The sequence below is a fragment of the Ammodytes marinus genome, assembly GCF_949987685.1.
Source record: "Ammodytes marinus genome assembly, chromosome: 16".
Lineage (NCBI taxonomy): Eukaryota > Metazoa > Chordata > Actinopteri > Uranoscopiformes > Ammodytidae > Ammodytes > Ammodytes marinus.
Genome location: NC_137220.1, coordinates 18,734,416 through 18,758,498, shown reverse-complemented (window position 1 = coordinate 18,758,498; position 24,083 = coordinate 18,734,416). Strand labels below are relative to the sequence as shown.

General features: G+C 42.0%; 1 protein-coding gene across 2 annotated transcripts; it reads right to left on the bottom strand.

Moving 5' to 3' along the window:
- Positions 1-3,802: 3,802 nt before the first annotated feature.
- Positions 3,803-24,023, bottom strand: srebf2 (sterol regulatory element binding transcription factor 2). Of its 2 annotated transcripts, none has more exons than XM_080044209.1 (20): positions 23,717-24,023; positions 16,201-16,700; positions 15,510-15,702; positions 14,878-15,032; positions 14,548-14,697; positions 14,152-14,433; positions 13,718-13,832; positions 13,478-13,629; positions 12,890-13,094; positions 12,620-12,795; positions 12,003-12,252; positions 11,648-11,817; positions 11,135-11,306; positions 10,585-10,702; positions 10,374-10,483; positions 9,657-9,789; positions 9,321-9,492; positions 8,638-8,814; positions 7,363-7,474; positions 3,803-6,590 (listed from the first exon to the last, which is right to left on the bottom strand). In XM_080044209.1, the coding sequence occupies exons 1-20, from the start codon at positions 23,805-23,807 to the stop codon at positions 6,376-6,378; spliced, it is 3,648 nt and encodes a 1,215-aa protein (XP_079900335.1). In that variant the 5' UTR covers positions 23,808-24,023; the 3' UTR covers positions 3,803-6,375. The 2 variants fall into 2 exon arrangements, with proteins under 2 accessions (XP_079900335.1, XP_079900336.1); XM_080044210.1 differs by having other exon boundaries at positions 16,267-16,700.
- Positions 24,024-24,083: the final 60 nt, after the last annotated feature.

The following is a 24,083-nucleotide window of genomic DNA, read 5'->3' as shown; positions in this document are numbered from 1 at the left end:
TTCCGGGATGATTCTCTTTGAGGAGCACGTTGCCTACATTTGTTCGACTAGAAACAAAAAGAAAGGTTCCGCACACCAAAAACATTTAGGGAAACACAGAGGCAATGGTATTATCACTTTATTGTATTCTTATTATATCACAATCATTTAATGTATTTTTATTTATTTAATGTCTGTATTTACGTAACATTACTGTATTTGATCTAGGTGCCAGTGACAGCTCCTGGCACCTCCTGATTGGCAGGCTTCCAGGAGCTGATTGCTAATTACTAACACCCATGCTGGCTGATCTCCTCAGCTATATGCTGCAGGAATCAGCCACTTGGGCCTCCCTTCCTTGATGTATGGTTTGTTTTGCTTTGGTCTGGTCTGAGGGGTATACTACAAAGCAAACTCAACAGAGCCCGGCTCTCTTTTTTTGATCTGGTTCAACATAACACATACCCTCGCTCAGAGCTAACCGGTATCACGAAGGCAGTTATCAACCTCTTATGTTGAACGAGGGTTTCAGCTTCAGGCTCTGTGCGCGTCCCCATGAGAGGGGGCATTTGACCGTCATTTGACTCTGCTTCCACACAGACTGGACTGATCTTTTGCCGCTAACTTTACACAAACGGACTGATTGTGAGCAGCTGAGTAAAACAAAAGTGTGTCGCCAACTTCATTTAAGAGGAAGAGTTTGTCAGTCTGAATTAGGCTATTACAGCAGAAAACAGAGAGCCGAAAAAAACTCTTGCTGCAAATAGGCTAAGAAGAGTGGAATGCTGCCAGCATTGAAATTATTTATTTATCTTGCCGATCGTTCTCGCAGTGCGCAACGTGACATTATAAAACAATGAAACGTTGAACTCGGATTTAAACACTATACCATTTAGCCTAATATATATATATAGGCTACTTTGCTATATTTATAGCACTACGCCTATAGTCCCACACTTAAGAATGTAATTTAAGTCTGACACTGTCCCCAAATGAATAGCCTATGGAAAATCATTTAGTTTTGGGCCACATCATAATGAATACAATTTTGATTTAGACTATTAGCCTTTTATTTGAATCTTACAAATACCAATAGGCCTACATTAAAAAACCTGTAGTCTGGATTTTTCGGACAAATATGAATCTACTGTGAGAAGCTTAACCTGCGAGTCTGCAACGATGTCCGAACTGTGACAGCTGTCAGCTGTCACGTCCCAACTGTAATCGCTACTGATGAAAAGAAAGAAGCCTACAGTGAAATAATGTTGCAACCTGTGATTTTATAGAACGCTTTATTAAGAGCCAGTGTGTGTATATCGCCAGGTAAAATCATTTGAGAGGAGAGCATAGAGTGGCGCTGCATACAGTATAGGTGTGGGCTATTTTACATTTTCAATAGGGTGAATACTGGCATCTTGGGACAATGGGCATCTTGGGACAGTTAAGCTTAATCTTGTTTTTCTTTTAATGAATAATATTTTATTTCTAAAATTCTACACTGAGCCAATCATGAGAAAGTTTGGAATGAAAAAATATTGGTTATGTGGTCATGACATCACTTTTGGTGGCATGGTCTAGCCATATTCAACAGCATTGCAGGGAATTTCGATGAAAAGTCAAATGACATAGCGTTTTCTTGTAAATGATGTTAAGATCATAAAAATCTAACACATGTATGGATGTTTGTAATGTGTATATATTATGTTAGGTAATAGAGTGGTCAATCAGAATTTAAAAAAATCATGTTCAGATCAATCTTATTTTCTGTAAAAAATTTGATTTTGTCACTGTCCCAAGATGCCAATTGCCAATTGGCATCTTGGGACAGTGTATTACTGGCATCATGGGACACAGTGATTCAAGTCATTTTAATGGGGAATTTTGTCCTCATACATTTAGATGGTAAAATTTGCAAATCGATTATTCCAAATAGCTTTTATTATAAAAAAAATCGGTTTATAATAGCTAGCAAGCAATAGCATCACATTTATCATTAGCACTGCCAGCTAGCTCAATGGTAGTTTTAGTGAATATTTGTTGAGTTCATTTTTTTTGATTTTCCTAGGCAATATAGCTCAACAATGATTAAGATAATCTGTTGCACCCTTCCTTTGAGATTAAAGTGCTTTTTATTTGAATTGCTACTGTTTTATTACTTCAATTTGATGTGTTTTAAGTGTCCCAAGATGCCAATAACAGGTGTCCCAAGATGACAGTAATGCCTTGAAAAATTTTTTTTGGGTCAATGTGTGTTTGCTGAAGAGTCATTCATCCTGTGTTTAATTTTGACTTATTTTTTCTTCTCTGTTGTATAGTAGAGATCTCAAGCTGTTTAGAATGGTATCATGTGATGGGAAAATACCTTTGAATCATACTTAAAACTTCCACAAGACATATATTTTCGGAAAGTGTCCCAAGATGCCTGTATTCACCCTAACTGTATGCATGTGGCAAAAAGCCCCGGCGCGATGTTACAGTTCACTCTGTAAGCCTAATGTCACGGCTTCGTTTCGTTCATTAACTTACTGATCAATAAGTTTAGATGTAACAGTTGCCTCAGTGAGAATGTAGCGCTCAGACAATATAGTCAGGTCCGCGGGATTTCTAAATGTGTAGTTTCCTTGAAGGGCAGTGCTCTAAGAGCCGAATGTAAGCTCAAACTCTGAAACAAAAACTGGTCTGAGCAGGTTAGCCGTGCAGCCTCTGTTACCACGGTGATCTAGCCAGGTAAAAAGAAAGCCACCTTTCGTGATACTGAAAACTCTGGCTTTAGACCGCTTTAGACTCAACAGACCTCGCTCAGCCCTGATCGCTTCGTAGTATTACCCTCTGGTCTGGTCTTGGCTTGGCTTGGATTTGCTTAGTTTAGTTAGTTTGGTTCCGCACATACATTACACTCTTCACTCACACAAACACAGCACCCATTACTGATTACTGACATTCATGCACCACTTAGTGACTTACTTTAAACTTTGTTTAAATAAATTATTATTTGGTTAAACTAATTCTCGTGTGGTTTCCTTTGTCCTTCCCTTGAGCCGGGATGTGACAATGAACTATTTGTATTATGTGTATATTTAAACTTAAACTGAATGCTTTGGCAACGCTGTTCAAATACGGTCATGCCAATAAAGCTCATTTGAATTTGATATTGTTGGTTCAGACCCCATAGACAGTATATGTTCAGACCTTAACAGTAAGTGTAATCAATATTCACCTAAGTAATTACCTGTCTTAAGAGGGGCTTTTGTAGCTATCTAACTCTTATAAACTAAATTAGCCTATATCCATTGCTCCCAAGGTGTATTTGATATCAGGTCAACTTATCTTTTTAAAGCATTTAACGAGAACTAATATGATAGCAGCTTTTATTTTTCTTAAAGATCATTTTTTTGGACCTTTTTTTGTTGAAAATTAATGGTCTGTTATTTTGTTAAACATGATATGACTGCTTCTAGTCTACATTCATTTGATAGTCTCTGATTTGGTACTTGGACTGCCCTGGCTCCACTGACACCTGTATGCTGATAGGCTGTTCTCCACTCCCTCCTGCAGCAAACACTCGTGTTTCCAGGCATGTCACCTCTCTCTGTGAATTGCTGGGAATGTTTCATTACGAATGACTCGAGGTGTCCATTATTCACACTTGGCCACAGAACATGTGTGAAAAAGGCGAACCAAATAACGTCATGCAGATGGTTATCAGATTTGCACTGTCATTCACAACCAGTCTGATTTCAGAGCTTGTATTTGTGCTTTCAATATTACTCATCCACAACCAAATTGTTATCCTTTTACACTAAGATCACACGCACACACAAACCACTGTCATGTGGTGTTTTATTATAAAAACAAACATCAAAATTTACAAAGAAATCCAGACAATAAAACATTAAGGGGAAAGACAAAGAAAAAAAAATTGTAACATAATTCTAATGGCAGCAAACCCTCTCTGTTGAGCATTGCTTTCTTGTTTGCACACTTTTACCAGTCAGGACCATAGACTGTATATAAAAGGATTATCAGTAGTTTTGGGACTCTTGCTACCTTACACCTTGTTGACCTTGAAGACAAATTTTGGGAAATTTCTAACAGCATATTTATGCATTTTAAAAACCAGCCGAGAAATTACAGTGTGTAGCACAGAAACGGTGAAAGTCTAAAATATCAGGCAATCTTTTTATATGCTTCCTTTACTTCTTTAAGAAAATAAACCTCTTCCTGCGACAGTTTCTGACCCTATGCTGCTTTAACCCAAATTTTTTTTAAAACATCTTAAATTTATATCACATTACATAACCATTAAATAAGAAAATCATAGCACGAAAACAGGAATGACAGAAGTGCCGTATAATTTAGGTCAATGATTACAAATAAAAAGTTAAATGCACCAAGAAAGAGCAGGAACGCTCTTTTCTCTGCTGCCAAAACCATCAGGAATTCAAACTCACTACAGCCACTGTTCTCCATCAGCGACTTTGTTTTAAAGCCATGCGAGGCTACAGAAATGTCGTATGGATGGGTATCGAGAACCAGTATTAAACTGGTACTGAAATGATAAGCTACTGAATAAATTGTGCCGCTATCGATATTTATGTTATTTTAATTTATTTCAAGCTGTCTGCATTTTCAAATTCCTAAGCACCCCCTAAGGATGATCAAACTCCCGTCATAAAGTGAAAACATTTGACATTGCATAACTTCTTCTTTACATTCTGTGCTCTCCTGCTATGGCTGAAAGGGCAAAACCTTCAAAATTGTGGGCTCATTTGACTGAATTTAGAGATGCAACTAAATGCAATATATAAAGTTGTGTGTAAGGCGAGTAACAACAGCAACCTTATCAAAGACTTACAAATACAACATTCTATAAATCTGAAGCAGTGCTGTTGCATCGACGTCTATCTTTCTAGAAATATGTCTGTTGTTATTTACTCAGGACACAGACAATTTCTAATTTATATTCCTAAATAATCCCATAGACGTCAGTCAAGCAACAATTTCACTTCAACGATTACCATCCCTTTATATGAGTGTTTGGAAATAAAAACATTTTCAGTTTAAGGGTGGTTGACCTGACCTTCTGGACAGTGCTTCAGATCATGGGATCCATACTCCGACAGGGAACTGTTACGCGCTAGCTTTGAAAAACCTAAGGGGCTTTCATTGATGTTTCGCCTCTCAAGCAGAAGGGTAAGGACTTCCTGTTTAATCTACCTCTATTTATATGCCTATGTACAATCTATATACAATCACATTGTGAGTTTGTATGCAATTACTTTAATATGTATGTGCATCTGTGTAAGTGTGTCTGTATGTGTGTGTGTGTGTAGGTAAGCATTTTTAACCTTATCCACATATGATTGGCTGCTTCCCCGTTAATAAAATATTCTCCTAATCCAGTCATTTCCCCTTGTTTCTTGTGAGCATGCCATGGTTACCGTGTGTCACTCTGGCAGTTTCTGCAACTGCCAGTCAACTTGCAAGAGCACTGCACTGCCGAATCAAAAAGTCTAAATCAAGACGCTCAGCAGGACTTTATTAGAATGATGCTGCACTGGATCGAAGCATTCACTGTCAGTCACTTCATTCAAATTGAGGACAATTGACGTGGTGCTTGAGTATCCTATTTTGCTCCACGGTACAATGCTGGCATTGTACAGTGTATGAGGTAGATAAGAAGAGACACTACTCAGCACTGTACAGTTAAAAGCAAGCTAGGCGTTCTCTCCGTCTGCATCCAAAGGCTAAGCAGACTTCAACCGACTACTCTTGGAACACCGCAAAGCCCTTAGTTGAAGCTTGTGAGATTAATGAGACACTACACAGGTTATTGTAGCACTCACACTCCCGGGTGCCAATAATGATTGTACAGCTTGGTATCCTGCAGCTAATCAATGCACTTCTGCTTTGCAATAATTTGAACAGCTATAAGATAATTTTTTCCCTTTGGGGCCTATTTCCCCTGATTTTCCTTGTTGTGTATAGCATTGTTTAAAATGGGGAAGTTAGCCAGAACGGTACCATTGATGACCAGAAGGTGGCGTGATGGTGCTGCAACAATGGAACTAAGCAGTAAAGGAGCAAATATGCAGCTGTGGTGTGGATATGAGTTTGACAGTTAGATGTAGCTGTGACAGTAAAAATCAGCTGTCTGTGTACGAAAAGTTCTGCAGTTTAAAGAAAGCCTTCATATTAATGGGCCATGATTGGTATGAGGGTGTGAGTGATTAAAAATGATGGACTAAAATGTTGTTGGACGAGAAGCCTAGTTTACATCTTTGTATATATATGAGAGCAAATTGACAAAGTTCTTTGTTTTATTGTACGTTGAGTAGCCCTGGTCTGTGTTTGTTTAAGCAGTATGTGTGTGTGTGTGTGTGTGTGAGAGTGTGTTCAGGAGGCAGCAATGGTGGTGCCCCCGCTGAGGCGCAGCAGGATCTGCTGACAGTCCTGCAGGGAGCGCCGGTCTCCCACTCTCTCCAGGGTGCGCTTGGCCTCGGCCAGCAGGCGTGCACGGTGCCCGGGCGGGGTTAACAGGGGCATGGGCAGGTGGCGGCAGGCCAACAGAATGGCATGAGCCCTCTCCCTCTCACCCAGGACACACTCACCTTGACAGCAGCAGGAGGAAGGAGAAAAAGAAGATGAAATGTGCGGATTAGTGTCCAATGACCACAGGTATGTGTGTGTGTGGGTGTGTGTCTGTATCTTTGTGTGTTCAAATGTGTGTGAATACACGGATCATGTTGCCCTTCAGGGCTGTTCTGAGTCTGTTATTTCTTTATTTCCATTAGAAGTTAAGGTTAGGCACAACCACAGGGGAACTAAACCTGAGCCAGCGACCATGCTAAACTTCCACTCTGTGTGTTTGTGTGAATAGTTTGTTACAGAAAGGTAAACCTGGATCTGGCTTGTGTTTCCACTGCAGACAATACCATTACTTAGTGTCCTGGGAATATGCCGAATGCTGATAGCAGCTATGTAACTATCATGACATCATAGCAGTGGGACCAATTGTAGCCCACCAATTAATACAATAAAGAGAAAGAACACGACAGTGTGCTGAGGACAATACACAAGGAAGTTATTTTGAGTGTCGTTTCAATTTCCCTATCTCACAGAAATGACGATTCTGTCGACGGACTGTATTGTGGAGCTCCACCCTTTTGGGACCCTTTGGGCCACTTCCTTGGTAGCCAAACTAAATGGTGACATAAACAGGTAAGGTTTGGTCTGCTTATTTTGGTACCCTTCCTAACTTTTGAAAGTTGAATGTGACATACCGTACCACACTGTACTGCTCAGTGGAAACAAGGCCTATGATTCTGTCACAGTGATGATAGTGTCTGTTCTTAAATCAATGAGTCTTTATGACTCCCTTACCTGCTGCATAGGAGCTGGGTGGCCTGCGTCGGAGGTTGTGCTCCAGCAGCTGGTGTGTCCTTGTGGGACTGGCTCCAGCCATCAGCCTCACTGTGGTCTCATGAAGGAATACCTGCAGGAAGAAAAACCCACATCAGCCATCATCAGGTATTTTCAGTTGTTTGTCTCAGTGATGATGGAGCAGAAAGAAATTGATACCTCACATCACTTCACCCCACATACATCATACTACCAGGGATATACACAGATAGGAAATATACTGCCTTCAGTGGAGCCTTTTACGCAGAGCGCCAGCCTCTCAGCACCATGAGTGAACATTTCTCAGTTAGTGATGCTGCAGCTCACATTGGTTTTAAGATTATTGCACAAGTCCCAACATACCAAATGATCACAGACCTCTGTGAGAGTGCTAGTTGTTAGAGACCCCCTGGCTACGGTTATGACTACGCCAGTAAATCTCACAAGTATGATTGACATTTTAAAGCGTGGTGAGATTTCAGCAGCTGGTAGGAGTGGGAGGGAAGTTGATTTCCAGGGCTGATACAGTAATATCAGTATTAAAGTGAACAAGTTTAGCAGGTTCCCTCGGGATTGACAGGCTTATTGTCAGGGCAGCGCAGAGATTTTGTTTACACAAGAATAACATTTAGGGCTTCGCCTTGCCAGCACCATATTGAGGATATTCTTTATTGTAGTATATAGCTTGTCAAAGCTTTACAAATCTGGACAGTTGCCTGCTTTTCAATTTAATATAATTAAAAAATATTGTTTCCTTTCTTAGCTAAATGCTACATAATGAAAGCTACTTTTAATACATTACTTTGGGCTCTTATAACTTGTTATTGTCTTATTTTTTCTTTAGGAGATTTAAAAACTCAAATGACGATAACAATAAATGAAATTAAAAAAACAAGAATTTCCTGATTATTCTGCAAGTCACAGGAAACTCAGCATGGTCAAAGTCAGAACAATGAATCCCCGGCACTTGTTGTGACATATCTAATAACAATACAATGTAGGATAAAAGAAAACATCATGCAAATGACGTTAACCTGACTTAGTCAGTACTGCTACAAAAAAGGATTTTCCACCTATGCTGCTCTTTAAAATGTTCTTTACACCTCAAGATAACAAGCACAACAAAACCTTCAATGTCTTCTCTCCATTCTACATCCTATACGACTTGAAGATTTTAACACATGGAATGACATATTGTATTTATAAAATATAATGTTGATGTTCACATAACTGACTTAATCTAGCCACCCATGTTACCTTGTGTTGCGCCTGTCTGTGGCACTGTGTGAGCTTTCTGAGGGCGCTTAGGTCCCTCTGGAAACCAGACAACTGGGATCCAGGGGCCGGGCCAGGTTCTCCATTACTGCTGCTGCCTCGCTGCCATAGACTGGTCCTCAAGGTCAGGAGAAGGTCACAGAGCAGGAGCTCTACCCCCTTGGAAGAGAGCGAAAACAAAGATGAAGGTGCCGTTTGGGGAATTGAAATAAAATGGATCATTTGAAGAGAAAATGGAATTAACTCCATTGACAAGCAACCACCATCGTTAACAGCGCACCCCGCCCAACATGCGTGCCATAGATGAGAAAGTCACGTCTTGGTATGAGGTGCTGACTAATGTGAAGTGGCAGGGTGTGTAGCGGGTGCGTGCAGATTGGGGAGGCCTCTGTAATGCACTGCAGACACATTGCACTCTGCTTCAGGAATCATGCAATGCAACTACAATGCACCACAGCCACCTCCTGCCACCCACACAGCGCGCGCACACACACAGCCACACGTCAGCCTGCCCCGACTGCAACTTTGCATGCACTTAAACACATGTTTTAGGCTTCTGTATATGTGAGTGCACAAAACAAACAAACAATCTCCCTGATAACCCAGAACAGATCAGTATGAGATCATAGCGTTGGGAATCTTGTAAGGGACTCAATGTACAATACCTTGTTCAGCCAGTTCCCAGACTGTGCGAGGGGCACGGAGACACTGGAGCGCAGGAAGCTGCTGGCTCTGTCGCAGAGGGTCAGGCAGGCTACGGCTCCTTCTCCCTTCAGAGGGGACAGACTCATCTGAACTGCCTTGCAAAGGGGCAGCACCGCCTTGGGCAGAGGGTGGCTGAAACACAGATGTTATAGAGGGACTGTGAGGAAGGCTACAGTGGTTTCTTTTGAACAGAGCTGCATGTGACATTTTTATTTAGAAACATCCATCAGTTTAATTATGACCGATTTTCCATGTCTCTGAATCCAGCATGCTTAAACGAGTTTTACTTCACATACTCGAGAGTGTGCAGAGCCCTCGGCATCCGCTCTGCTTCTGCCAACAGTGACCTCACTGCGACGTCATCCCCCTGCAGCCAATGAACAGCAGCCTTCAGGACCAAAGCCCACCAACGACTCACCGGGTCTCCGACTGGCAGGAGGAAGAGAAGGAAATTAAATAAAAAATAAAAGGATTAAAAAACAGACCGATGGAAAAACTATCTCCAGACAAATGGCATGGGTTTAGGGGTTGGTGGTGGATGTTTTATTGTCAAGCTTTAAATTGTAAATTAAAGAAGTTGTGATGATTAAGACCCATCTTTGTGTCTCGCCGTACTGTTATGTGTGTGATAATATAAATATGCTTTGGGTGCAGCATGGCTCAGTGTGAAAACAACAATCGATTAAGACGGCAGTTTATTAACATTTCCTGAACAGATCCTCAATGTGTTCATATCCATTGCAAGTCATTTATTACTGAAAATCTATGACTGCCAAGTGTTATCTGTGATAATCCAATAAACAGTTAAAATCCCATAAGCTTTATTGGTTGTCAAATACAGGAAGTGGAGCAAAGAAAATCTATTCAAGTTAACCCTTACAACTCAGATGCCTATCTGTTTAATCTTTACCAAAGAAAGAAAAAAAAATGTGATCACATTCCCACAAAAACATCTGATGTGATTCATGCTTTCTTGTGATTGGACAGGGTTGTTCTCTTCATGCTAATCAAACCTGGAGTGGTGGTGTGATTGGGAGGAGTCGAGAAGCGAGGAGGAGGGGAGAGAGTATCCTCTGTACAGCTGTTCAATAACTGGAGGAACTCAAGGGCACTGGAAAACTCTCTGAAAGTGAAAAAGAACAATAAAAAAAAGTAAAAAATGTAAAAAGGTGAATCATTAATTCACATCAAACGTCAACAACACTGATGGCACCCCTGCCTTACCCAGAGTCGTTCTTGCGTTTGCCTCCTTCAGAGTTGCTCTGCGGCTGGATGAGGGTGTGAACCGCTCTCTCCAAAAGCTTCCTGCAGAAACAGCGGTGCAGCTGGGCTATGGGGTCCGCTGGAGGAAGATCAAACAGGGAAACAGACAGGGACAGTTGAATCCCAGCACACAGCTTTTTACCATTTACATATCTTTTCTTTAATGCAAAGTAAACGGCACGTATGCATTTGAAGATAAGGGAAAGACAAACGATAATAAGTGAAACTATTAATTCAGACATTCAGTCAATAGCCATTTTATCATTTACAAGTAACTCAGATTTTAAGTATCTGAATTTCTGAACACAATGAAAGAATCCCAAAATTCATCCATCGTGTATAATGCTCAACATAATGCACAGAATATCTTGCTGCGTTTCTAACCTGAGGTCTACTCTAACAAGTTACCATCTAACATTGCGTGTTTGTGAGCACATATCAAAAACTAAAATGACAAAAGTAAATACATCAAGTGGTAATTAGAGTATGGGCCAACTACTGTATGACAAACCTGGGTCTCTCTGAGAAGTGTACACCCCGTCGGTGCTCTCCGACTTCACCGACCAATCGCAGCTGAGGAAGAACTGCCTGCCCAATGGGGTGAAGAGCCAGCGCAGGCAGTCAGGAATCGGCTTGGTCTCTGATTGGTTAGCCACTGCCTCTGCACAACTCAACAGATAACCCTGGATATAGAAGACATGGATGAAACGATGCTGTTAACTCATCCAAAGTAAAGCTTTTGTGACGGTTCATGAGATAAACTTCATTAAAAAAACAACTGACTGACTGACTGACTGACTCTCTCACACACACACACACACACACACACACACACACACACACACACACACACACACACACACACACACACACACACACACACACACACACACACACACACACACACACACACACACACACACACACACACACACACACACACACACACACACACACACACACACACACACACACACACACACACACACACACACACACACACACACACACACACGAGACTTACAGGGAGATAGGAGAGGTGGTGTCCCAGGATGGTGCGTAGGGCTGTTGCTGCAGTAACATACATCTGGGTGAGCTGGGCGGGGGTCATCTTGCTTTGGGCACTCTCGCTGAGGTTGACGGCGCTCAGAGATAAAGACAAAGCCCACAGGCTGCTACGCTCAGGCAGCTTTCCTACAGAAAGAGAGAAACAACAGGAACTGTATCAATATGTTTCAAATAATCTTTAAATGTGTAAGGTGAAAAAACTGATTTGTTGTTATTAATGTCATTAGGTTGTGGACTCTGTGACTTTGACCCTTGTGTATTTTTGCTGCCCGTGCACAGCATCAGCCCCCGCTTTTGTTCTCAACACTCACCTGTGAGCTGCAGCTGGCTCAGCCGGTGATAAACCAGTGCTGCGTCCCTGGCACTAGTCCTAGCCTCGTCCCCTTCATGCTTTCCTCTAACCTGATGGACCAGCCAGCCCAGGGGCGTGGGCCGATGCAGGCAGTACCGAATCAGATTCCAGGACAGCGAGCAGACCAGGTCCAGATTGGTTGAGGGTAGAGCACGGGTCAAGATGGACAGACAGGTCTCTAAACTGGCCATTGCTGCTGTGTAATCTCCCTGCAGGGGGGAGAGGAGACAGGGAAAGCTAATCAGTATTCAGCTCAGACTGACAGGGGAAAAGAGGAGGAGGGGGACGAGTGCATCTGAAAACCATTTGAACAAATACTAAAAATAAACAGGCAAACAAAACTGAGACATCCAAACAGCGAGAATCAAAGCAGACTGCCGTTAAACAAGAAAAAAACAAACAAACATTCAATCTAATTCTTATTCAAAGAAAAAGTGGATCCATTATTCATACTGTTTGATGAAACGTTATTTCCAGGAAACCAAAACAATCTCATGAATTGAAAAAAAAAAAAAACACATGAATAAATTAGCATTCCAAATAGTTTTCTGTGTTTGTTTAAGACTCCTTACTCACCCTATTGAGATGCAGGTCGGCTTGTTTGCGATGCCTCCAGAAGGACACAGAGTTTGGTGAGTGGAGGGGTGTGACTGGCTCCCACAGGTAGAGCACGCGGACGCAGCCCCACACCGCTCCCACCCCGCTCAGCACCCACACCATCACCCACGGCAACAAGCAGCGCAGCCAGTACGCTGGAGGGAGAAATGAAAGATAAAAAGTAAAGGCAATGACTTCTCCAATCTGGACCTATGTCATGATAAACAGTAGGGGGTCAGTCCTGCTCACCAAAGTCCTGTGTGTGACTCGGGAACCAGACCAGTGTTCTAGACGGCATATGGCCCGTTGACAGGTTGGGGCTCCCTGAGGCCTCGGAACCCAATAATGAGGGCAGCGGGTTTAGGGACAGGCAGAAGAAGGTCAATGCGCAGAGGAGCAGTCGGGAACGATCCATCACTCCAACAGAGGAGGGAGAATCTGGCTCACTCTTCATCTGAGAGACAGAGAACAGGTTTCAGAATGATGTTCATTATTTATCTTAGATCATCTTGTACACTACAGAATGTGTTTTCAGCACCGTATTGAACAATGTTCAAATACTGTTATTATGGTATATAATACAATATATATAAAATCGCTTAAGGCCATTAAGTTTGTCCGTTCTGTGCTAGTGCAGAAACATGGCGGTGCAATATATATCATGAATAATATATTTGTACCAAATCAGTTCTGAAAAAAAAAAACAATTCCCTTTAGACACTGCCCCTTTAAGAAAGGAATTTGCTGTCTCTGCCCTTACAGACAAAATGTAATTCAGCACCTCCTTAGTCATCTTCACAAAAATAGTAGTTCACTGGATGGAACTTTGAGTGTTACCTGATCATGTTCCAGTAATGGGCTGCCTGGCTCTGAGTCCACACAGTATGGAGAGAACTGCTGAGGGGAACCAGAACCCGAGTCGGAAGCTGGAGGTGACATCATGACTATTTCCTGTTTCAGATCCACATCTTCGGACAGAATCACCGTCTCTGAGAAAGTAAGAGGGACTCATTAGGATCTGGAGTTGCTGACAGATCATGCCCTGCTCCACAACACTCAGCAATGTATAAAACATACGGTTTTTCTGGTTGGCCAGCTTAAGGGTCATGTTCTCCTGGCGCAGTTTGTGGTTGCTCTGTTGCAGGTACTTGATGTAGTCAATAGCCTTCCTCAGCACTCCCGACTTATGCATCTGGGAAGAGAAAAATGAAAGGGAAGACAGTATGAAGATCCAATAACATTATCATATCAGTGTACTTGTTGATTCAAATTTAAAAACTGCCATTAATTATGACATTAATAAACAAAATGAATCAATCAATGACCTTCATTTTAACAAGGATAATATAATAAACAATGACAATATTGCGGTAAAAGGGATTAAAAGGATACAATGGCATAAAAAAAACAGATAAAGTAAGGATTAAAAATAGGAAAAGAATTGCATAAAAAAAACTACAAGAGCAACAAAAAACTAAAAAGGTTTGACCGTCGGTGTTAAAATCACTGACCTTTGCGTCATTGCCCATGACCAGGTCTCTGAGCTCGAGGATCTTGTCGTTGATGGAGGAGCGGTACCTCTTCTCGATGATGTTGTGAGTGGTCCTTCGCTCGCCCTCCTTCACCACTCCTCCCGGTCCAACCATTCCTCCTATCACCTGGCATTGATCCATGCTCGACCTGACGCTTGTGACATGGGAGGAGTTAGGCTGCAGCTGCTTGATTGGCAGCTTGTCTCCGCCTCCACCCATCACCATGGGGACAGTGGTCAGGATGTTGCTGCTCATCAGTGTCTGGGGGGGGGGGGCAGAAATTGACATTAACGTGGCTGTGGAATTGCCTTCTTTTACTGTAACCATTTTTAACAACTAAGTAGTTATAGGATGTTTTGCATGCCATCTACATACCGGGACTTGCAGGGCTGTGCTCTGCATGGGCGTTGTCAAGGTGGTGATCCCTGTGGGGCCCTGCATGGTAGACAGCACCTGTGTGCCGTCTGCTTTGGTCGTCAGCACCAGTGAATCTGTCTTCAGGATCTGAGGCTGCTGGACCAGAACCTGACGGAGAGACATCCAGGTGGATTTGATGTTTGCTCGCAAGCTTTTAAACAGCATTGATATTCTGCTTCTCTTCTGCTGGGATTCTATTCATCCTTGCAGCTACACCATACAACAGAAACAAGCAATTCTCTTTGAGCATTTTTCCCCTCTATTGCTAACAACAGTGAGGTTACCTACAGGCATTTGCTGCACCTGCTGCTGCACTGTGTGGACTGTGGGCGCTGAGAGAGTCTGGATGGTTTGACCAGTTGGGGTCAGAAGGCGCTGGTGCTGAATGGTCATTGGTTGGAGCTGTGGTGACGTCATAATGCTCTGCATCTGTGGTTGGAGGACTGGGAATGGGAGGAGGGGCAAGATGATGGATTATTTGTCACTCAAATTCGAAGACAGGATAATGTTCAATATGTTCAATATATCAATATATCTACTGCCCTTTTGCCTTCTTATTAGGGCCTGAGCACAGACTGGTGTGAAGGCCCTATTGTTCTGCAAAGAGTTTTTCTTCTCCGATTTTTTTTTTACCCCTAAACGCACCCCTTTGACCCTCTAGGAATGCTCAAAAGCAAAGGACACTTGGCACACACATCAGAAGCGGCGATCTGACATTGGTCCCGGGTGTCTGTCGCAAAAAGCTGGCCCCCTAGTGGCACTGCCAATTTCATTATATAGTATCATTGAAAAATGACACTAAAGTCTATCTCATTTTATCTTAACCTAATGTATGATGAATGTTATCTGTATTCACCCTGGCATCAATCTCATAATTACAACAAACTGCATACGATCAGCACAACACTCTCTTTGGTCACCTTGGAAACCTTGCCCAGGACTCTGGTGGCAGATGACGGGGCTCTGGATGAAGCGGGACTGTGTGCCATTGGAGGCGATCATCACAGTGTGGGGCGCCTGGGTCTGGATGGGCATGGGCGTCTGGCATTGAGTCTGAACCAGGGTGTGAACTGGGAAGCTCTGAGTCTGCATGGGGATCCCCTGGGTGTGCATCTGCATTTAAAAAAAGAAGAAGAAGAATTATCATTTCATCCCTTAACATGTATTTTCCCCTCAGGAGACGTTTGAGACAGCTTATCTGTCTTTTTTATGTACTGATTCAGGAAAAAAGGGATTTCCCTTAAGACAATAAACTAGATCCGTCAGGCTAACTACGGTTTTGCTGAGCACTGCATTGCTGTTTATAGGGATGCTGAGCTGGATAATGTATTTTACACAGTCTGTCAGTGCTCTGAATTTTTTCTTCTGTCAGCAGAAGCTTTTTTAGATGGCACAATAACAGAGAACGCATCCACACCGTCTAACGACAGACAATAAAGTTGCAGCTGGAGAAGCTGGGCGGCATAATAACTCAAAACCACAGCAGTATTCCATCACTGCAGCAGTTACACAGCCCTTCTCAGACCCGCACAAAGAGATCCACCACTTTAATGGCTTATCCCCGGATACAGCTTACAATACTTTACATAACAGTGCATAAAACTAACATACCCAAGTGCCATTGCCCATGTCAACCACGGGATTTTTAGTGGGGGTGTGTTGCCAGATGCTGGATACCTGGATGGTGGGCTGGGCCGTCTGTTGGGGCTGAGGCTGGATGGGCTGCACCACCTGTGGCCGTGGCTGGAGGAGCGGAGGGCTGCGCGTCACCTGCTGCTGCTGCTGCTGCTGCTGCCCTGAGGAGCTTTGGGGGGAGGGGGTCTGTACAGGGGTGTGGGGAGGGGTGAGGGGGAGAAACTGGGGAGAAAGTGTCTGTGGGGCGGCTAGGCTAACAGTGGAACTCTGGTAGACTGCAGGGGCCGGTGTCTGGGGAGTTTGAGGGGCTTGAGGGGCTTGAGGGGCTTGAGGGGTTTGAATGGTTTGAGTGGTTTGAATGGCAGGTCGTGGGTTGGTGCTGGTGCCGCCAATCTGTGTAGAGCCCGCTGAGTTTATCTGGTCCTCAAACAAGTCCGGGAAGTCCCCAGCTTGGTTGCTGACAAACTGCAGCATCTCTGAGCAGATGGAGAAACAGAAATGAATATTAAAACAGGTCGAGGAGGATGAAGATGATTTAATTGTATTATTGTGTCATGCATTAAACAGTATGCTAAGCCCAAAAAAGGCTTACAAGACACCATTATTAACACATTAAAAGATCAGAAACCAAAAGTAGATGCTTAACAATTGTAATATGAACAAAATTAATCATCCAGATGTTTCTCACAGGCATAAGCAACAAGGAGGCCAACTTAAAATCACTGAAAGTAATCAACCATTCCATCCCTTCATCATCAGTGCTCCAAAATGGTTCAGGACTTTAAACATTTAATTCATCAAAGGAATTCTCAGCTCATAAAGGGGACGATATAAAAAAATATCTGCCCATCTAGATTTGTTGTTGGTTTCAAAATAATGTTTTGGAATAGATTTTACTAGAGAATAGAAATGACCTAACTATTCTTAAGTTTCAAATGGTAAAACTACCAAGAAATATGATTTTAATAAAAGAAGTTACAATAAGAAGTAATGAATTTAACTTTATTTACTCAGCAATCGTGTTGTGTAACTAAGCGTAGAATGTGACACGGGTGGTGCCACCTGTAGATCAACATATTGCAACATCAAATCCAAAGCCCCTGACTAACGATGACAATTACTCTACTACCTTCAGGCTCAGGCCTTGGCTACATCCAATTACAGTACCAGTAAGTCATCATTATCTAAATTGCTCTCCCAAGTGTCCTTGAACTCTTTGACTTAAACATAAGGTGGTAGGGTTACTCTGTAGAATCAGGCTTAGATATGTGAACTATCTTCTCTGTGAACAGGTCAGACTACAAAAGCACGGAGAATTTCCTGGACTGGCCTTTAATTGGCACATGCACACACGTGGACAGCTACTGTTGGGGTCATAAATCAGTCAACAGATTGTAAAAGGAATTTAAAAGACCTTCAAACGAATAGCCTTGAAAAAATGGAGTTAGTTATCTTACTGATGGCCCACAAAGACAATGGTAGTGTGTTAACCCATTGATGACTATGGCAATCTAGGATGCATGTCCTTAATGCCTGAGGGTTTTCTGAAAAAATAGTACGAATTGTCAAGTCTACCAAAACCTTAATATCTAAGCCTGTGTAGCACATAGAAACATGAAATAAAATACATTTAAAAGTTAAGGTTCACAGGTTTTATTTAAACATGCTCCCTTAGCGCTTACAAACCAACAAATATTTCTAAAAATCGTCAAAATTAGATGAATTAGAAAATTATTAAATATTGTTAATAAATAGATGCAATGTGTTGTGTGATTTTCGTCAGTAGTCTATAGTAGACCTTGATTCTGCACACCAAACGCCACTAACTGTTCTGTCGCCGACATAGCTGGCGTATTTTTTTTTATTATTTAGTTTTATTTTTTTATTTTTTATTTTTTTTATTTACATGATTTTCGGCAAACCACACAACTTTTGGGTGGTCACGTGGTCTTAAAAAAATCAACAAAACCCACCTCATGTGTATTTGAACCAATGACAGTGCATTCTATGCTGGGAATGCCATGAAAATTAGATAAAGTAATAATGCTGCGCGACGCAGCATCAGGCAGGAGAGCCAATGTGGCATCGCGCAGCAGCCGTCATCAATGGGTTAAAAAAAAAAAAAAAAGCATGTACTAAAAAAAAATCGAGCAGCACTGACAGACCTGATGGATTGATGGCACTAAAATGATGATATATGTGCACTGTGATCGCCTCGTTAAACACTGCTGTACAATATCAACTCCACCTAATAGCAATTAAACAATGGCTACTAACTGATATTACTTATTAAGTCCAATTACGATGCACATGCACAACCAAGAGACACATTCCACATTTCACACTATTCCTATGATCGACAGGTGAGCACGAAAACATGCAGCAATGATGTGCCAGCAAATGCAGGGTAAGGAGGAAAAGTAGCAAGTAAACATGGATGGTAATAATGGTTCACTTTAATTTCCTGACAGCCATGAGAGGAAAGCAGTTTGCCAAACAATACAAGCCTGCGGTCCATTAGTGTGGTAAATACCACGTCTTTCATGACCTTTAGGGACTTTGAAACCTCAAGAACTTCTGAGAACTGCCTTACATGGTCCATGTGCAAGCTGCCCTTGTTGATCTATATCACTGATAGTGGGAGTCATTGAAGAGTACTGTATACAAAGCCTGCAGCCTTGAACTTAGCCTTACTACCGTATACAACAACGTGAGACCAGACAATGTTGACAATGTAACATAAAATCCCACCTCCACTGATGAACATTTCTAATATTCTGAATAGGAAAATTGATTCACATCGGCACTGAGTCAGACACACTGGGCAGCCAAGTTCCATTCTGATGACATGATGACGGTTATCAACAGGTTTGAATTGCTTTACATGTAGAAGTAAATTCCAAAAGTCAATTCTCTGTGAGATCATATGACCGACTGCTTTAATCATTTAAGTCACTGGAGCTCAGTGCGATACAGCATTGTAAACATAGTGTGTAAAAAATAAAAAAAATTTAGTAAAGTGAACACTTCCTAGTATAAATAGTTGGCTATATTTATGTCTCAGTCAAGAGCTGCAGCATTATAAGCTGTAAAGTGGAGACGGTAGAGTAGAGAAATAAACAACAACACTCACACACATTACAACACCCAAGGTTCTCGTATTTATCAGCAACAGCGGCCAACTTTATGTCACAACTCATCACTTCTCGCATTTCAATGAAATCATTAGTGCGTTATAAATGTGTAGCTTTCATTTTGTGTCGACAATATCCAACTTCATGAGTATACAATGGGTCACAAAATACCAACGTGCACTACTTTCTAAATTATAATTATAACCCCATATTCATAAGGGCTCAAAATAGAAAAATAAACATTCAGGTTGAAATTAAGCAGAAACACACAATATAACTGGCCTTCCTGTTCAGAAACGTTAGCCAAAGTGTCCTCCCCATGCCATGTATACAGGCATACAGGTGAAACTCGAAAAATTAGAATATCGTGCAAAAGTTCATTTATTTCAGTAATTCAACTTTAAAGGTGAAAATAATATCTTATACAGACTTATTACATGCAAAGTGAGATATGTGAAGCCTTTATTTGTTATAATTGTGATTATTATGGCTTACAGTTTATAAAAACCCCAAATTCAAAATCTCAGAAAATTTGAATATTACATCAAATCATTAAAAAAAAGGTTTTTAAATACAGAAATGTCGGCCCTCTAGAAAGTATAATCATGCATATGTACTAAGTACTTGGTTTGGGCCCCTTTTGCATGAATTATTGCCTCAATGCGGTGTGGCATGGATGCTATCAGTCTGTGGCACTGCTGAGGTGTTATGGAAGCCCAGGTTGCTTTGATAGTGGCCTTCAGCTCCTCTGTATTGTTGGGTCTGGTGTCTATCATCTTCCTCTTGACAATAGTCCATAGTTTCTCTATGGAGTTCAGGTCAGGAGAGTTGTCTGGCCATTCATGCACAGTAATACCATGGTCAGTCAACCAGTTACCAGTGGCTTATGGTACTGTGGGCAGGTGCCAAGTCTAGCTGAAAATGGAAATTGTCATCACCATAAAGATTGTCAACAGACAGAAGCATGAAGTGCTCTTCTGCTAGATGGCTGTGGTGACTTTGGACTTGATAACACAGTGGACTAACAGCAGCAGATGACATGATACCTCAAATCATCACTGATCCAAATTAAATGTTGCCTTTCATGGAAATCAAGGTCCCACAGTCTAGAGGAAGAGTGGAGGGGCGCAAAATCCAAGGGGCTTGAAGACCACTGTCAAGTTTCAACAGTCAGTGATGATTTGAGGCACTATGTCATCTGATGGTGTTGGTCCACTGTGTTATCAAGTCCAAAGTCACCACAGCTGTCTACCAGGAGATTTTAGAGCACTTCATGCTTCTGTCTGTTGACAAGCTTTATGGTGATGACAATTTCCATTTCCAGCTAGACTTTGCACCTGCCCACAGTACCATAAGCCACTGGTAACTGGTTGACTGACCATGGTATTACTGTGTTGATTGGCCAGACAACTCTCCTGACCTGAACCCAACAGAGAAACTATGGAGTATTGTCAAGAGGCAGATGAGACACACCAGACCCAACACTACAGACGAGCTGAAGGCCTCTATCAAAGCAACCTGGGCTTCCATAACACCTCAGCAGTGCCACAGGCTGATAGCATCCATGCCACGCCGCATTTAGGCAATAATTCGTGCAAAAGTGGCCCAAACCAAGTACTTAGTACATATGCATGATTATACTTTCTAGAAGGCCGACATTTCTGTATTTAAAAACCTTTTTTTATTGATTTTATGTAATATTCTAATTTTCTGAGATTTTGAATTTGGGGTTTTCACAAGCTGTAAGCCATAATAATCACAATTATAACAAATAAAGGCTTGAAATATCTCACTTTGAATGTAATGAGTCTATATATAATATATTAGTTTCACCATTTAGGTTGAATGACTGAAATAAATGAACTTTTGCACGATATTCTAATTTTGTACATTATGTAGGCAGACACACGACTACACCATGCACTTGTACATCTCCATGGGGGGGGGGGGGGGGGTGCAGACTGTTCATGACAGGACAAAAGGGCTTCAGACAAGTGGACACAAAGGGTAAATCCGTCAAAAGGGGCGGGCAGTTTCCTTGGCTGCTCGGCGCAAAGAAAACAGGTTATATAACCACAGCCACAGTTGCTTGGAGAGTAATTGGGAGAGGAAACATTTTTCAGATCAATGGAAGGGTCAAGTGCATAAGCCCTTACAGAGGCCTCCAAGGACTTACATTGCCATGGCTTGTCTGAACAACTTTATTTTATTTGCAGGTCTACAGTAAACCGGCTGCCGAACACGGAGAGCAATAAGACCTATTACTGTCTAGCTGAATATTTAAAAAGAGGCTGGGGTGATTTTAAATATTTAAAATAAAAGCAATGAGACTCTTGCATCATTAGGGATAGAGTGCATGCCATTTTCTATAACAGTGGCACGAGTTTCTGCATTTGGCTGCTCTGCCTGAGGGGAAGTTGTTGCTCAGTCCAGTACCCATACTTCCCTGCTATATAGTGTGACAGAAAACGATTGAAGAAGTCCCAATCAGATGCAGCCTGCTAAAAAAATACCCGGACGACCAACTACATCTGTTCGTGATTATTAGTGTGGAGATCAGCATGCTTTTTGGCGATTCTGTCCCACAATAAACTGCACAGTTGATCTTCATTATATCGACTGAGCCTCAGAGAGAAATCCACCAGCAATGCAATGGATTCAGGCAAAAGAGTGAAGTTCAGATGGGATGTTATCACGAAATAAGTAAAGAATGTCCCAATTGGATGCCTACTGCATGCAAACGACATACTTTTTATGCTCAGCTGTGTACGGTAGAATAGAAGAAAAAAAAGCCTATGCGATTTAGAGCAGTGTGCATTCCTCTCTTTTCACACATTGATTAAGTGGGATTACATTATTGTGGCCGGGAGTGTTCTGTCTACTCATTGTCCTTTGAAAAGGGAATCAACACCTTTAATCAAAGACAGGTAAAGTTTCAAAAAAGTTTCATAGGTCTTCGGACTTTCATCAATATTTGCCATAGTTGTTTTTTTACACGTTACAGTATTGTAATGTTTTATGTATGTTGGCGACTATTATAAACCCACGGCCAGTGCCACTGCAAACTATGGCCAGTAGACAAGAAGATAGTTCATCTCACACTGTCTGGCTGGCACCACATACAAACACACTCTCACACAAACATGAACCAACACACACAGCTCCATCAGTCCGGTCTGGTGACTTAGCATTCAGTAAAATTCCACCCTGATGGAAATCTGGTGACTCTGCACTGGCCAGCGATACACCAAAAGCCCCGTCCTTTCACTGTGTGCCAAAAGGGTGAACCGTGTTTTAATAAGAGGGGATATTATTGGATCAGGGAAGCTGTTTGTTCACTGAGTGGCTGTCTGCGCCAAAGTAGAAAAATGGATCTTTACAGAGATGCCATCTCACAAACATTGCTCAATAATCCAGCACAACAGTTTTGGAAAACCTAGTAAAGAAAGAAGAAAGGTGTTCTTCATTCAATTCTACAAAAAAAACTTAAAAACATGACATTGAATATCTAAAGTCTATAAATACTGTTTCTGAATGGTTCATCGTCTTCTGGCCCTTGGCGTACAGTCATGATGAGGTCACCCTTGATGAGCAAATTACACTCTTGTGTTTCCTTTGGCTGTCCACATACACAGCCTTCTGACAAATAACACCTTACCCACTTCTGCTTCATGGAAAATCAAACCCTGCCTTTTCCACTGAAAATGCCTGGCTCTTTGTTGAGAAACACAGCATTGTATATCTACAGTAACATACAACTCAAAGCCTAAAATGCTATCCCATATACCTGTACATACTGTGTGTGTGTGTGTGTGTGTGTGTGTGTGTGTGTGTGTGTGTGTGTGTGTGTGTGTGTGTGTGTGTGTGTGTGTGTGTGTGTGTGTGTGTGTAAAAACGATGTACACAGCCTAAACGATGTACACAGCCTAGGCTCTGTAAACAGGCATGTTACTGGGGCAGTCCAAGCCCCTTTGTTTACAGGGCCTAAGGCTGTGCATAAACACCAGGATTTTCCCCAGCTCACATACAGTACACAGGCAGATCTAGCAGATCGTGGATATTCACTGATTTAGAGAACAAGAGTTATTCATAATCACTGACTCCACCTTTAAAAAATATGATGTATTGTACATGGAAAAACGTGTGTTTTTAATTTGCAATATATTAGACATCTTGGAGATAACTTAAATTATCTCCAGTCCTCAGACAAGCTGCATGGTCAATACTTTTAAAGCTAAACTTTGTGCCTTGTCTCGTGCATCCTTCACTCAGCAGGATGAGCATCTCGCGGGGATGTCACTCAGACTTAGGAAACGATAACATTGAACTACACCATTAGCCGTGTCGCAGCTACTCACCATCAATATCCCCCAATGTGAATTCGTCTCCTAATTCCGATAAAGTCGTGTCCATGTTCTCCATGGTGGAGATGTACTCTGCGCCGTCCATCCTGTCTGTCAGCAGCTCGCCGCTCCGGCTATTACCGGAGGGGTCGCGGGGAGAGAAGCGACAAGACCTGCAGGCTATTCTGCGGCTTTCAGGCACGCCAACAGCACCCTTATCTGATAGTGAAGATGGTTCTCTCCCGGAACCACCGTTAACCAGCACTAGAGCCTCGAGGGAGGCAGATTTCTACGTCGAAGAACTCATTCACACCGATTTGTGCTTAAGACGTCGCCATCTTGTTTCACGCTCATTACGTCATTCACAAACAGAATCGGTGGG

Excerpts from the sequence above, each read along its gene's own strand:
- srebf2 (XM_080044209.1), bottom strand. The coding sequence starts at position 23,807 with ATGGACGGCGCAGAGTACATCTCCACCATGGAGAACATGGACACGACT. Across the intron at positions 14,434-14,547 it reads GCACAGCCCTGCAAGTCCCG|ACACTGATGAGCAGCAACAT; the intron begins GTATGTAGATGG and ends CCCCCCCCCCAG. Across the intron at positions 13,630-13,717 it reads GCTGGCCAACCAGAAAAACC|AGACGGTGATTCTGTCCGAA; the intron begins GTATGTTTTATA and ends TTACTTTCTCAG.